Here is a 15,938-nt window from a genome sequence, read left to right as displayed (position 1 = left end):
TTCAGTAATGTGTCAAACCAACAGAAGATTGTAAACACAGCATGTGAATATGAATGCATAAAAGACCACATTATAAACATGTTCTCATTTTCTCTCTCTCTTTCTCCATCTCTCCCTTACGGACTCTGTGAGGTATCAAGTCTTATTAGACTTCAAGCTTATAAAGGCATTTCACACTTGTTGTTGGCACTAATTGTAGCACAACTCTGCTCAGTAACTACTGTTGAAAGGCCATGTAATTGGATTTATTCTAGACGAAGGGAGAAAAAAAACAAGACAAGTAGTTTGGAGAGAAAATCACTCGTACGAATTCAAACGATTTGTCTAAACCCCAGTGACGGGAATGTTTAGGGGCGGGGTTAGGGTTAGGTCATTCATACAAATTAGCCACCTTGTAAAATACGTACAAATTGCCATGAGATCGGGTTGGATGTTCTATGCACATTTTGGTGTTTTCATACAGAATGTTTAATTCCTTAATTCTCATTTTAAAACAATGGACTTTTGTTTGTATATTTATATATGGACACAAGTTCATGTGTTATATATGTCCATATGTTTATATATTTATATATGGAAGAGGAAATTGATTGTTTATTTTAGGCAACAGTCCCAGACAGCAACATAGTGTCGGCCCAGATCCAGCCCACATCTGGTCCGCGTGTAATCCGCATGTACCAGATGTGGGCCAGACCTTGGCCACACTATGTTCCTGTCTGGGGTGTAATAATAGATCCAGAACACATCAGCTGATAGATCTAGAACACATCCTGAGATGAACAAGATAAACACCATAACACTTAAAATCTTGGATAGTTCATCCAAAAATAAAAATTCACATCATTCACGACTTTCTTTCTACTGTGCAACACCAAAGAAAAATATCTGTTTTTTGTACATACAATGAAAATCAATGTAACAAAATGTTTAATTTTAGGTGAACTATCCCTTTAAGAAGACCTTAACATTTAGACACGATCCTTAAGCCATTTCAACGAGTCAGCGGGCAGGTTTTGTCAGTTAAATCAGCGTAGAAATCTAAGACAAGTCTAGAGAGAGGAAGTGACAGAATGAATATGCAATGTGTTTTGAGCCAGTAGCAGGTCTACCATGATCAAATACACAAACAAATCATCAAATTCCCATTAGCCTCTGGAAGGATGAGGTAGCACATGTACAGCAGCAGCAGCAGTCAGTCAGTCAGTGCAGCTCCAAAAGGAGGGAGACACTCAGAGCCGGAGCAGAGAGCAGCACGCTGCGCAAGAACCCGCCTTCGCTTGGCAGGAGTTGGCGCTCCTAACAGAATCAAAGGCTGCTTTTCTTCCCATTGAGACACACGGGCTCAGAGGTCAGCCTGCCTTTCTTGGACCAAGATGGAGAAAAACTGAATAAATGGGCTTTGTGAGACAATGGGTTATTGCTGCGTGGGCAGGCGTTTGTAGCACTGTGGCCTCTCACTTTGACAAAATAAAAAGCGAGCGAGAGATGATGCGCTTCGATTGCCACGATAAAAGCAAATACTTTACCCTTCTTTGTTGATAGGGCATCCTGTCTGTGCCACACTGTGTAAACATTTAGATGTACTGTGAACTTGAGATGCGTGTGCCTGGGAATAAATATACAATGCCTCACGAACAAGCCTATGTCATATCATAAGTCGCAGACGGAGTTACATGTTATAAAGGATTTTGAAAAAAAAATATCTGAGTAAACAACAGTGTTAAAAAGCAAGGATTAAAAAGATTATGGAAGACAGCATGCTCAAAATGTATTTGATAGAGGAATGAAACTTCTCCAGAAAGTGAGGAGGGGAAAAAGGATTCCCATGGGATACTTTGGCCTCATATGGGACCTGTCAGTCAAAAGCTTGTATGAAACCTCAAAAGGCCAGATCAGAATTGACAGAGGTGAGCTAAGGAAACGTACTTTCCCACAGTCAACAAAAAATTGAATATTCATATTCTTAAATAAATACTACCTAATTATTCGGATAGATAGATGGATAGATTCAAATATTTAACTAAAGCATGCTTTTCTTCTGGGTTTATGTTGTTTACACATGCACTTTCAAAGCAAGTATCTTAGTTTAATTTAACCTACATTAATAAAGGCAATTTAACACCTAAAATGATTCTGCTATTGTCGCAAGTCAAAATACTAAAATCTTGTTTCCTCAATTTTTAAGAGATATACAGACAAACTACCCTGTATTATTCACATGCCATGCTTGTTACACAGCTCCATTGTAGCAGGGAATCCAAGAAAAAGATCAGATAGAGAAAAGGAGAGTTAAATTGCTGAACGATTAATTTTCATCAGCAGCCAGTCTCACTGACGGGACTTAATCCAAAGCTAAGCCGATTAACAAACTGATATTTGTGTTCCTACTATTTCCCACAAGTCTTGCTATTGGCATGGCTCCTAAATGTCACGGAAGAGACTGATTTAAATTCACGACCGTCTTCAGACAGACTGAAGCGATAGACGATACAGATCAGAATAATGAGTAATACAGCCAACTAAACACAACAGCACACTGCAGTGGTCAGATCTCTCATCATCATAATCATCATCATCAACAACAACAACCCTTGTTCAACAGGAGGACACACTTTTAAGATTTGTCCATATTATAGCCAGTAACTGATGAGACAAAATTGCTCACAATGACAATGACAGCAACTCCCCAAAATGAACAAATCATTGGTTGCATAGTTTAATAATAATTTATATATTAAATATTTAACATTAAATATTTTATTTATTCATACTATTCAACTTTGTATTTATGCAGTTATGGACTTCTGCATTTTTAATAAACTTTTTAATGATTTTCAGATTCAGGTTCATTAATTATATTTAGCTGACATAAAACTTTTGATATATTAATGCTTTATTTTCTTCAACAATTGGGATTTTAGGCTAAAACTGACATATGCATATGGAAAAGTGCACATTATGCCATGCTTTATCACTTTAAAATCACCTTCACGTTCATTTAAAATGCACCTTTGGTGTGACAAATTAGTTTTTACAAGTAGTAAAATGTTTCCACATTAATATGGGTTTATAAAACCTGCATGCACAATAGTTGTAGATGAACTGCAAACATTTAGCCTACAGTAGTTTTAAATGAAGTATAGCATGTCAAACCACTGGGCAACAGCTTGAAAGTTTGCCATCTAGCCAATTATAGTTCAACCAGTTCTTTATGAAACGTTCAAAGGCTGTTTAGTGATTCAGCTATTGTTGAAAGCCAAAGAAACCAATCCGGAGCTATGTACAATTCCTTAAAAATCATTTTCGAACTAAGCATGTTATTTATTTACTTTTCCCGAGTGTAATTTTGCAGAATATCCTACAGTAGTAGTGTTGTTGTTGTTGTTTTACCTGTATACTCATTAATATCGCTTTACCCTCGGGCTTTTTAATTTATTTAATCTAAAATAACAATTGGATCAGCATCGTGTCTCCTCCGGGCAGCGCAGCGGAGCGCAGAAGTGCGTCAGGAGCCCATGCCTTTGCCAATGACACTGAGATCAGTAACGAACTATGAGAACTGATTAATTCATGATCTTTACCTGCTTTCGACAACTAAAATGGCTCGATTTTGCCCGTAAGTCAAAGGTCAGTGTGTCTAATCGCCACTAATAACTGATTAGCGTTGAAAACGCCGAACGCAATAAACACCTAAAGACACAAACATTTCCAAGTTTTGAGCGTTTCAAGTACATCAAATGGCGTAATGCTTTGCTCTAAAGTTTGCATGGATGTTTTAATGAGGTCAGTTCAGCTCGACTGTGATGGAGGATCGTGGCTACAGCATCATTTATACTACTGTAATCGATATCGAGGTTTCATATTGATGAATTTACCTATTCTGGATGGACCTGCGTTTGAAAATTAGTCACGATGACTATTCATCAATGCATGTTTGCGTGCGTGCGTGTGTGGGGGGTTAGGAATGAGGATGCCAAGCTAAAATTATTTCTTTGTCTTTTATTTTATGTGATATATTTCAGTTATTTTAATAACATTGCGTGTAACAATTATATTATATATTCGGAATTGGCTACACATTATTTGCATGTATACATGTATACATATAAACTATAATGCCAATAAAGTACAGAGAGAGAGAGAGAGAGAGAGAGAGATGTGATTCAGACTATCTCGGTTCATATACTACCACCATGTGGAGATGTGGACGCCACATTGCTGTGTATTCAGGTTATTCTTATGTCATAAAATCTGCCAGTTGTATTATGTATTATAGTTTCCAAAATGCTACTTACATTTTAAACACATTGAGTCTGTTTAGTAAACTTTTCAATAAAAAAATGAAATAGACCATAAATTCCCACTAAAATGGTACAGTAAGACAGCTTACAAATAACTATATTCCTGCATGTTTACATCTACAAATTTAAAGGATACCAAATCAAATATGGCGCACTTGATTGCACGATGACATTTCAAGTTTCCAGTTTCTTTTCAGGAAAACGAAAAGTCAACTATAACCCAGTCACACGCACCAGAGGTTCGACTCAAGGCAATAGAAGTGATTTTTCACATGCACAAAAAGCAATGACCACTCAAACTCTTTCTCAGACAGTGTACGGGCTGAGAATAACAAAACAAACGTCCAGTGAGACTGAATGCCCCTTTCAGTGCCACTTCAACAGTGCCATTCTGCGCTATCAGTGCCATTGCTCCAACTGTATGCCAGCCTATTTCACACAAACACACATAGAGACTCTATGCATGAAATCTATGCATCATTGTGGTGGTGAATGAATGGCACTCATTTACCATTACAATAACGCATCTTATAGATCCCAGGGTTTATTGTTAAGGGAGATTCCCAAGGCACAAAAAAGGTTCCTCGCACCAGAGGATGGGTACTGCGAGAAGCATCCTCACAAAAAAAGTAAGCAGAGCTCATAGGTGCGTGCACGAGACGCATAAACACCTTTGCGCACGAGACGATGGTCAGTCGTTTACTCACCTTGCTGCGAGTCGCTCAGACGGACCGCCACAGAAGTGAGAAGAAACCCGAGGCAACACAGAGAAGATGCCAGCTTCATGTTTGAAGTTGCCCGTGTGTTTCACATGTCCAACACCATATCCTTTTATTTTAAATGTCTTAAGACAGGAACGCAACTGCGGTGGAGTGACTTCTCAAGTGCTGCTGTTGCTTGTCAGTGTAAATAAGGAAATAAGACGTCCAGTTTAAATGGTAAAATAGTCCTCAGGAAAGAATGTAAAAGTTCAGGTGCGAGAAATTTGCTGTTTAGTGCTTTGACAGGATCTCGACGCAAGGCTCATGCCATTACTCTCTTCAGACGCTCTTCAGCGCTGCGACGGCACAAAGCATAAGACACGCCCCCGTCGAATTACGCACCGCCCTCCGCTGATATGATTGGTCCAAAGTCTGTATAATTAGACAAGAGCCCGCCTTACCACGCTCAGCGTAAGTTTTTGATTGGCTCAAGAGGCGCTCGCTTCTAAATACACCTGTCTCGTTCTGCATACAGCGTCTTCTTTCATTTTAAGAAACTGAAAAGCTCTTCCCATCATGAATTGTCAGAGAACGCATGTAGACGTTATTATTCTGAATAAAGCTCTACAGAAGTTGGATGGTTATACAATGGTAGGCTAACACCCCAGTCTTTTTTTGTAAGGGTGGGCTATAAAAGGTACATGAGCTTATTGTTTGTTAATCTTTTAATTTTACATGGTTTTTCCATGACTTTCTCTACATTTAGATTATTATTATATATATTTTTTTTTTTAAATCACCGTATTACTTTCACTCACAAAGAGCAGCATTCAATTAAATCTTTTAGGGCCAAACATAACTATAACCATGTATAAAATCTTACTTTTGTATAAAATGTATGTATAAAAATGTATAAAATCCATTACTTTTAAAGATTTTATGAATTTCCATGTCTTTTTCAGATCTGAAAATTACAATCAAACAGGTTTTCTATTACCATTGAAACCCTATAAACAACGTTATTAATGACAGGAACACCATATTACAAAGTGTTACAGAGAAAATCAATGTTTTATATTAGGGGTCCCTGAGTTAGTTGCGCATCCCTGGGTCTGTAAATGTTGAAAAACTCCTGGTTCAGACCAGTAAGCCACAATCGGACACTCAGCCAAGTCCTTTCAATGACACACTCCACGTTCACACCTGCTATCAAAGACGAGGACAGTCAGACGCAATAATACAGTAAAGCATCTGGTATGCTTCACACACCCTCATAAACAGGTCACACAGTATACGGAAGAACAAAATATAGGTAACAATGCCAAACTTTGTATTTTTTCTTATTTTGCTTTTGACTAAAACTGCCAATGTTTCAGCGCTCCTCAATGAATTTGTAAGTATTCCATAGTTTACGAAGACTTGTACAAAATATATTCATTTGTAACAGAAACATTACATCCAGCCCACACTGATATACACCACCATTCAATATTTATATGGAGTTTTTAAAAATACACAAAGGTCTGAGACAATTTACTGAGGCAAAATATTAAAAGTAATATATATCACAATATTTCATACAGTTTATGGTGATTAAAAGAAACCAGGAAACTGGGTTGACCTAGAAAATCACTTTCATATTCACTACATCCTTATTCTTGCTTTTCACATTTCTGATGGAGTCAAAAAAAAGTTTGACAGCTCGATCTGCAGGTGTGGCTTATCTGCATAGTTACTGTAGTACTGACCTTTCACCACAGGAGGGAGTCATAGCCACACCTCTGGGGTTGCCAAGGGTCAGAGCCAGCAGGAGATCAAGCTGTTTCCACCCAAGCATACAGCCCTGCAAATGACATTGGCTTCTTCTTAATATTATATGGAGACGACAAACTCTTTTAAATAAGTAACTAAGTTCTGTAATATGATTAAATATTGTAAAACATCAGCTGTCACTTAACAAGACACTTTCCTGTTCTCATTTGTCAGCTCAACAGTGAACAACACAATTAAGTGACAAAATATTCAAATGGGATTTTTTGTTCCTTTAGTAAATCTCTCAGAATGGTATGTATGACAATATCTTCCAGATGCTCTCAATCGCATAATTCATTCTCCGGATTAGGAAAGTGAATAGCAGAGGTTCTTCGGTTGGCAAAAACACCCTTGATGCCGGGTGTAGAGCTAATCTAATACATGACTCCATGATTTGTTTAATGGATGAGAGTTAGCTGTGCAAGGACCGCCAATAAAACCTGAGCCTCCAGAGGCCCTTCCGTGCATAATGATTCCAGACACACAATATCCAAGTAATGAAGCGGCTTTATCAAACTAGGCAGAGCTTATTTCCACCGGTGTCCGTCTCTCCCCTGCTATCTCCCATTACACTTCCTGCATTCAAACGGCATCGACGCTCAACAGCCTGCCACAAAAGACCAACAGCAGCACGTGCCAGAGAATTAAGTCAATTTTGGAAAAACTGAAATTATTTACATTCAGGAAATGCTATTTCCCGACAGACCATCACACTCACGAGAGATTATATCAGACTGAATGTATTATGGCTACAGAAGTGGGCAGCGATGGCTCAGGGAACAAAATGAACTGAAATAATAACTCAGGTGTTAGTTATCAAAGCAAATGCAGTCCTTTTAAAGAGGCCATATTATGCCATTTTACGAATTCTTGGTTGGACTTCTAGAAAAACAAATTACTTTTCACATATTTTACATTGTTGCAGCACCACAGTAATGCTGGGTACAACTACACACTGCACGATTTTAGCCCCGATTTTTACTCGCCAACAATTTTGTGGAAATCTCCATCAAATGCCTGAAATCGGAGGCAAATCAATGCTTGTTCAAGTGAGTGACAATTGTGTAGTGTATATTATCAAAGACAAGGTCTGAGAGAAGCGCCAATTTGTCGAGTCATTATTGGCCGGCTCCTGCGTCAGCATCACACGCATGCGTCGTGCTTTTCATGTGACCAGCGTCTGCCAATACTGAGCCGGCATTCTGCCGGCCTGGAAGCGCTGGATATTGTTGAATAAAGTCATTATTTTTGTTTCGTTTTGCACAAAAAGTATTCTCGTCGATGAACCACTGCAGTCACGTCATCTATTTTAACAAAGTCTTTAGTACCTTTCTGGAGCTTGAAAGTGGTAGTTAAATTGCTGTCTATGGAGGAGTCAGAAAGCTCTCAGATTTCATCAAAAATATCTTAATTTGTGTTCCGAAGATGAACGAAGGTCTTACGGGTGTGGAATGACATGAGGGTGAGTAATTAATGACATTATTTTTGGGTGGACTAACCCTTTAAATGAGGAATGTTGTTATGTGTACGTTCCCGGAAGAAAATTCAAAGTGTTTCAGGAAGTTCAGAAGCAGCGTAGGGTAAAGTCTGGGATTTTTCCCAAAATAACCACTAGATTGAGTCAAGATACGGTTTTGTTTTTGCTATGGACTACGTTGACAAGAGTGATGTAGAAGTATTTACTGTGAAGCTTTCACTGGCGACATACTTGAGAGAAAACGGATTTCACATTAAGTGATCTCATTTTCAGCAGTAAGAAAATAAGTGTTTTAAATCTTTATGTTTTGCAGAACATCACAGTTATATATAATATGAGAATAGTAAGGCTTGCAGTTAGGAAGCACATGTAATTTAAGGAAAATATATTTATATTTTATAATGACCATTTCTTTTCCAAACACTGTCTGTGGGGTAAAATGCCCCCAGCCACGAGGGGTAAAACCCCCTTCTCACTATCATAATTACTGTATTACTCTGTTCTGAACATCAAATCCTTTGTTTTTACATCAAATGTAATCTAACTAGGTGGTTGAATAAAAAAAAATTTGGACTTTATATTTAAAAATTACCTCAAGTTAGCATCAGCTAGCTAGTTAGCTACCATCAGCTATACTTTTCAAATAGTCTACTATAATTGTGTAATTCATAATTATTCGTTATGGTTAACAATTCATTACTGAATTAGTTTATTTTAGTTGCGGTGGTAATAATACTAGTAGATTTTGCTGTAAATGTATAAAAGCAAATTGTTTTGACAGAGTGGGAAAAACGCCCCCTTGATTCAAATTTATTTTTTGCTAAAAATCTAACATGAAGCAGTGTTATCTCATCTAGTAAACCCCATGCATAGAGTGACATGTTTGCATTTAATTTCCCTCTGAACAAACATTTGACTCTTTACCAGAACTGAATTAGTCTACGGCGAACTGGAGAACAGATTATGCATTTTTGAGAAAATAACTGAGCTGAATGACACAGAATTAACTTTACTATCTTAGACTGTAATCGATATTAATACATCACAATGTACAAATGACCAAGTTATGACATAATTACGCTCTTTTGAATGAGTCTGCATTCAGTAATCTAAATATGCCCTAAAGTTTGATGATCTGTTACTTTTTTAATGGCCCGGAGTCAATTGACAAATTGTGTCGTCTTTAGGCAGCTTAGATCTGGAGTCGCTGAGCAATGAGAAGCATTACCGAATTACACACACACCATTACGTGGTCACTGCCATCGCTAACCGCCCTCATCAGAACTTCGAAGGGGATTCAGTGACTGTGTAATTGTTTTCCGTTCGGTAGATGCTCTCTGCCACCATCTCATCGCGAGAGTTTTCTGACTCACTCTGCGTTCTCGCGGTTTTCATCTACTCAGACCTTTCATAACAAACATTTACCCACTAAAATACATGTAGAGAGGTATGAATGTAAAGCTGTTTGAATAAGAGAGCGAGAGAGACTTTGATTTAGCTAAGTGCTAATTAATAATAGCAGTCTGTGTAAAAAAATGCTGTCAATAGAATTTTAAAACAGGCTCCTCGATGTTTTATAATTTTCACTGGGACCCTCGGATGACTTGAATGGAGTTAGATTTGAACAGAGAACTGAATCATTGTCTAACAGACTGATGAAATATAGTTGTAATAATTCAAAGCGCTTCTGCTTGTAAATTTAAGTGTGCTCTAACGGCAGTCTTCTGAATCTGGACCACTACGATGACAGCAGGATTTGCTATAGGATGCTGCCATCTTCAGGATCACAGCGGCACTACAGGCAGCGTGATAAATGTGGCTGAAGAGATGACATTCAACAGATGATATAATCATATAAAAACTTTAGCACTGAATTTGCTAAGGTTTTTACCTCCAGAGAAATAAATAGTATTTTATATGTAGGCTATAAAATGAAAACTCCAGCCATATCAAACCATAACAATGACCAAGAAAAAGACCTAAACGAGTTTGACTATTGTTGGTACTGTAAATTACAGGATGAGTTCACGGATAATTGTAATCTTATATTTCATAATTAAAATTATTGAAAATAAAGACTAAAAATTCATGACTTTACATATTAACAACAGAAATACAGGGACATGATGGTACAACTGGGCTAAAGGCACACCTTAAAGGTACACTCCACTTTTTTTGAAAATAGGCTCATTTTCCAACTCCCCTAGAGTTAAACAGTTGAGTTTTACCGTTTTCGAATCCATTCAGCTGATCTCCGGGTCTGGCGGTACCACTTTTAGCATAGCTTAGCATAGTTCATTGAATCTGATTAGACCGTTAGCATCTCATTAAAAAATGACCAAAGAGTTTCGATATTTTTCCTATTTAAAACTTGACTCTTCTGTAGTTACATTGTGTACTAAGACCGAAGGAAAATTAAAAGTTGCAATTTTCTAGGCCGATATGACTAGGAACTATACTGTCATTCCGGCGTAATGATCAAGGAACTTTGTTGCCGTACCATGGCTGCAGCAGGCGCAATGATATTACGCAGCGTCTCTCACAAATGTCTCCATGGTTGCAAGGCACGCTCCCTGTCCAAGCAGGGGGTCACAGGCGCTGTGTAATATCATTGCGCCTGCTGCACCCATGGTATGGCAGCAAAGTTCCTTGATCATTACGCCGGAATGAGAGTATAGTTCCTAGTCATATCAGCCTAGAAAATCGCAACTTTTAATTTTCTGTCGGTCTTAGTACACGATGTAACTACAGAAGAGTCGAGTTTTAAATAGGAAAAATATTGAAACTCTTTGGTCATTTTTTAACGAGATGCTAACGGTCTAATCAGATTCAATGAACTATGCTAAGCTATGCTAAAAGTGGTACCGCCAGACCCGGAGATCGGCTGAATGGATTCGAAAACGGTAAAACTCAACGGTTTAACTCTAGGGGATTTGGAAAATGAGCCTATTTTTTTTAAAAAGTGGAGTGTTCCTTTAAGAAAAAATGTGCTTTTTCACTACTCTCAAAAGTGTATGATTGCAGGAAAAATATATATTTGTATTGAACATTGATGGAAAAACAGATTATGTGTGAAAATAAATCATAAAAGTGGTTCATTTTGTTTAAAAATCTTATAAATGTATGAGTTGGCGAGGGGGGCCTTTTACACCACACACAGGGTAAAAGGCTCCCCAGCATGGGGCAAAAGGCACACAGTATTGATACAAATGAGCTAAAATAATATTTTTTTAATAATGTCTAGGTTAATACTTGATCAAAAGAATCACTTTAGCAAAGTTTGTACTATTTTCTGTTTATTTTTGATCAATAAAAGAATTCAATTTTGTTCAATGAATATACCGTCATTAAAATATGTTAATATAAAAATATATTTTAAGAATACAGAAACAAATTTATTTTAAAAAGTAAAGAATCTGAAAGCATTGAATCCCATAATATTTAATATAGATTTACAGTAGTAACAATGAATGATATGATTAATATCATAAAATGTTTAAATATGATTGTTCAATTATAAATATTGGTATTATCTCTTTCTGCACTTTCAGGAAAAAAAAAAAAAAAAAAAAAGGTACAGTGTTTGTCACTGGTACAGTACCCTAAGGTACAAAAGTGAAAAGGTACATCTCTGTACCTTCTTACCCCTAAATGGTGCATATTAGTACCTTAAACCTTTTTACCTTTGCCCCATTGACAAGCACTAAACTTTTTTTTTTTTTTTTTTTTCTGACAGTGTGAATCTAACCATGTCATATCAACAAATGGAAAAGTCAGTCAGCTATTTATTATCATGTTAATTGCGCCTTTTTCCCCAACAGCAGGTGCGCTTTTTACCCCAAATACCATACTTTTACATATTCTTCCATTACTGAAAAACAGTTGCTTGAATTACCTTGAACAAAAATGGAAATCATTAAGAAGACCTTTGTCTGAAAATACAAACTTTAATTTAATCGATTCTCATTTGCTACTTAAATCAACATTTTAAAAAACATCAAATATTAGATCAAACTACCTCAGAATCGACTTTGCTGCCCGCAATCGCGTCAAGGATCAGACAAATTTGCTCGTGCATCTTGAAAAGCGGATGTTTAGGAAAGTGCTGCGGCAAGTTTTAATGCCATCTAGTGGTTTAGAAGAAAATAAAATAAAATCAAAGGTGCCTTTTGCCTTGTGGCGCCTTTAGCCCTGTTGTACCCTACATCAAATCAAATTGTTTTTTAAAAGAAAATTCTGACAAAATTACAATTTTCTGTCATTATTACTCACAAAAAAATCTAGGAAAATAAAAAACTAAGATTTAAGTCTGATATTCTTGCCCTCTGCCAGTGATGGAAAATTAGCCCCTGGTTTCACAGACAAGGCTTTAGCCTAGTCCCAGACTAAAATGCATTATTGAGCTGTTTTAACTGAAAACAACTTAAACTAGCATATCTTGAAATATAGCAGTACCATTGTTTTGTCTCAAGATGCACACCAGTAATGCTTTTTTTTTTTTTCTAGGCATGTTTATAAAAGCTATAATGTCCTAACAGAACTAAGGCCTAATCTGTGAAACCAGGCTTAGATTTAACTGATTCTGTTTCTCACACAAAACTATTGTATGACTTCAGAAGACATACACTAATATATGATTGCAGATAAAAGTGCAATCATATGGACAAGTGTTGAGATTAAAAATATCTCATGCAAAAATAAATAAATAAATAATAAAATAACAGCATATATGAGGGTGAGTACATAATGACAGAACTCATTTTTGGATGAACTATTTCTTCAAAACACAATGTACTTCTACGTATATTGTTTGTGAAATGATGACATCTGCTGGACACTTGGGAAAAACACTACTTTCCTAGTTAGAGTGGAAAAAAACAGACTAAAATTTAACAGAAGAGCAAAAAAAAAAAAAAAAAAAAAAAACCTCTGCCACTTGGAGGCAGCATCAGTCTTGGGTAAACTGGGTGTTTTAGATATGGCTTCAGCTGGTATGAAAACTGCATTTGTAGTCATGCCGTTCACCATTGTATTTTTAAGTCGGACATAAAAATGGTACAATGAAAGAGACACAGGGACAAGTAAACACTGAAAGTTCAGTTCCAACTTGTTACATAATTACCCCAGTTATCTTTGTCGTTAAGGTAAAGCGGGCCACTGAGAGGCCATGCACATATCTTTTTTCTCATAGATAAAAGGGCTGAGAAACCCGCTCTGAGTCTCTATAAAAAGACAAGAGTGCAGTCCTGCGGTCTCGAGTGGTTCGGGGTGTATGGACACGATGGTTCACATTAACAGCTATCACTATTTCTGTGCAGATAGAGAGGGGGGTTAGTGTTAACACCAGCTCATCATGTGTGAATGCTCATATGCGTCTGTATATACAAACTGAATCAGCCTGATATGTATTGGTATGTGTTTGCAATCCTGCATGCACGTGCACTTTTACATGTGTGTGCAGGAGTGTTTTTGTCCATGCACAAGTGTCAGTTTGTTTCTGTACACTAAGACTTTCCACTATCGCACACTTAAGTTACTCCCACCACTTAACCTCCAGCAGCATCCAGACTCTACACAATTTCCTAATTATTCAACCTACTTCTGTTGTGATGAAAGGCCCATAGCCACAGAGAGAAACATACTCATACAGAAGAAACGGTATGAGTTAGGAACTAAACAGCACAAAAAAACCACAGCCTTCATACTGTATGTTCACCACAAATCAACGGTTGTCTTTCTTTTTATTATTATTATTGTCATTATTTGTGAACTCGGGGCTGTTTCTATGACACGGAGTGAGGTTTTGTTTTTATTAGTTGCAGTGCTAGTGGGAAAGAGAGGGTCAACCAAGTCTCTATCGAAAGTAAACTGGAAAATCAATTTACAACATGTCAGAAACGGCCCTGTGTGAACTCAATGTCATATTCGACAGCAGATACGGGAAATGAGCCATGCTATTCAACACCGACACATGAATTTGATGCCATTAAGTTTAACACTCAAGTGAACTGACCGTTCGCAAAGACCCGCCCCCTTTAGTTACTGTTGCTATGCCCGACAAGCCATGGCGATCTCACACCACACATGTTCTCATAAGGACACTGACAACGCGTCGACAGACAAGACAGAGCAGGTTACATTTGATATGAAACAAAGTCTCAAATTTCAAATATTGTAGGCTAATTTTTAGAGAAGTTTAAATAATAAATACCGTTTTGTGGCTCTTTAATGTGTCATGACAGATCGCTGTAGTGCCTCAGTTCAAGCGGCTCGGGAACCGATCATTTCTTCCTTCTAGTTAATTTATAGCATTAAATAAACATGACTGATTATCATAAGGAATGTTGTTTCAACCGCGGAAAGACGTGAGTACACAATTTTTTCAAGTTCAAGTCCACCGACTTGTCCCCTGACTGCTTCGTCGGACATAACAGCAGATTCGGCGTTATGATTGGTTAGATCGCCTGTCAATCAAGCTCCTGGCGAAGGGTCAATTCGATTCGGTTACTATCTGCAATATGTGCAATAAGTCAACAAAAGGACTTAAACGTCTGAAATTAATTCAGCCAAACTGCTTGATTTACTTTTTTAAAAACCTTCAGCAAGATGTGCTTTGTTACATTTTGTAAACGCCACACTTCTCAGAAAAAAAAATGAAAGGATAGAATCCATCCATCGGAATAGAGTACCTCAGGGATGACGTGTTTTTGTAGGCAAAACCCGGAAGCAAGTTAGCATTTTAGGACTTCCGGTTCCAATGGGTTTTTTGAATGGGTTTTTGCTAAATCGCTTGAAATAAGGTCTGTGGTTAACAAAACCTCTAAATATTTTCATGTTTTGATCTATGACATAAAACACACCAGTTATAACCCGCTTGTGACTTTTTAAACCTTTATTGTGTCTTAAAAACGGTGGTTGCTAACAAATTGCTAAAACGGACTACTTCCTTTGGCGGGGACTTTAGACGTCATCATGACAAACAGGATATTTGGACAGCATTTCTCATGAAAAAGTGGATAACTATTCATACACAGCGCAGATCATAATCAGCGAGCATGTTTTTATATAAAGTTGTTTTTTAAATAAAGTTTGAGGAAGCTTGGTGGTGGTGACGTTGATCCGCGACCATGGTGTGCTGTAGTCCGTTTATAGCCTACTGTTAGCTTTTGACGACTTTATTTAGGCTTCAAAATGTATAAATGTTGTGTTAACTTGTAAAGATTATCTTGATAGACAAAACATGTAAGTGTCATAACCCTTTGTTAAACAGAGCTTATTTTTTGCGATTTTCCAAAAGTCTATGGGAAAAATGCATAGGCTTTCGATCGAAGGAACCCATGCGCCGCTAACTTCCAGGTTGGCCTACAAAAACACGTCATCCCTGAAGCACTCTATATTCCCAAACTACATTGTAATTGGTCTTCTTTCTAACATTATTTACATACTGGATTGTGATTCGCTTGTCTTCCTTATATGTACTACTACGTTATTGTTGAGCACCGGTTCGTTCGGACGGTTCCTTTCAATGAATCTGGTAAAACGATTCACCGATTCTTTCTGGTCATCACACAAAAGACCTTTTTATATACCTTTTATATAGCCTATATACCTTTTATATAGCACATTTATATACACACTGCATGTCT

At 37.3% G+C, this 15,938-nt stretch overlaps 1 protein-coding gene across 2 annotated transcripts in view; it reads right to left on the bottom strand.

Moving 5' to 3' along the window:
* erbb4b (erb-b2 receptor tyrosine kinase 4b) overlaps positions 1–5,369 on the bottom strand; it is a 318,456-nt gene extending 313,087 nt beyond the window's left edge. For both annotated transcript variants that reach the window (XM_051905832.1, XM_051905833.1), the window contains exon 1: positions 5,009–5,369. In XM_051905832.1, the coding sequence (XP_051761792.1) occupies positions 5,009–5,087 (79 nt within the window). In that variant the 5' untranslated portion in view covers positions 5,088–5,369. The remainder of the gene's footprint in view (positions 1–5,008) is intronic.
* Positions 5,370–15,938: the final 10,569 nt, after the last annotated feature.

Source organism: Ctenopharyngodon idella, chromosome 9 (assembly GCF_019924925.1).
Source record: "Ctenopharyngodon idella isolate HZGC_01 chromosome 9, HZGC01, whole genome shotgun sequence".
NCBI classification, from domain to species: Eukaryota; Metazoa; Chordata; class Actinopteri; order Cypriniformes; family Xenocyprididae; genus Ctenopharyngodon; species Ctenopharyngodon idella.
Note: the sequence above shows the minus strand (reverse complement) of the source record. Positions and strands in the feature narration are given on the sequence as shown.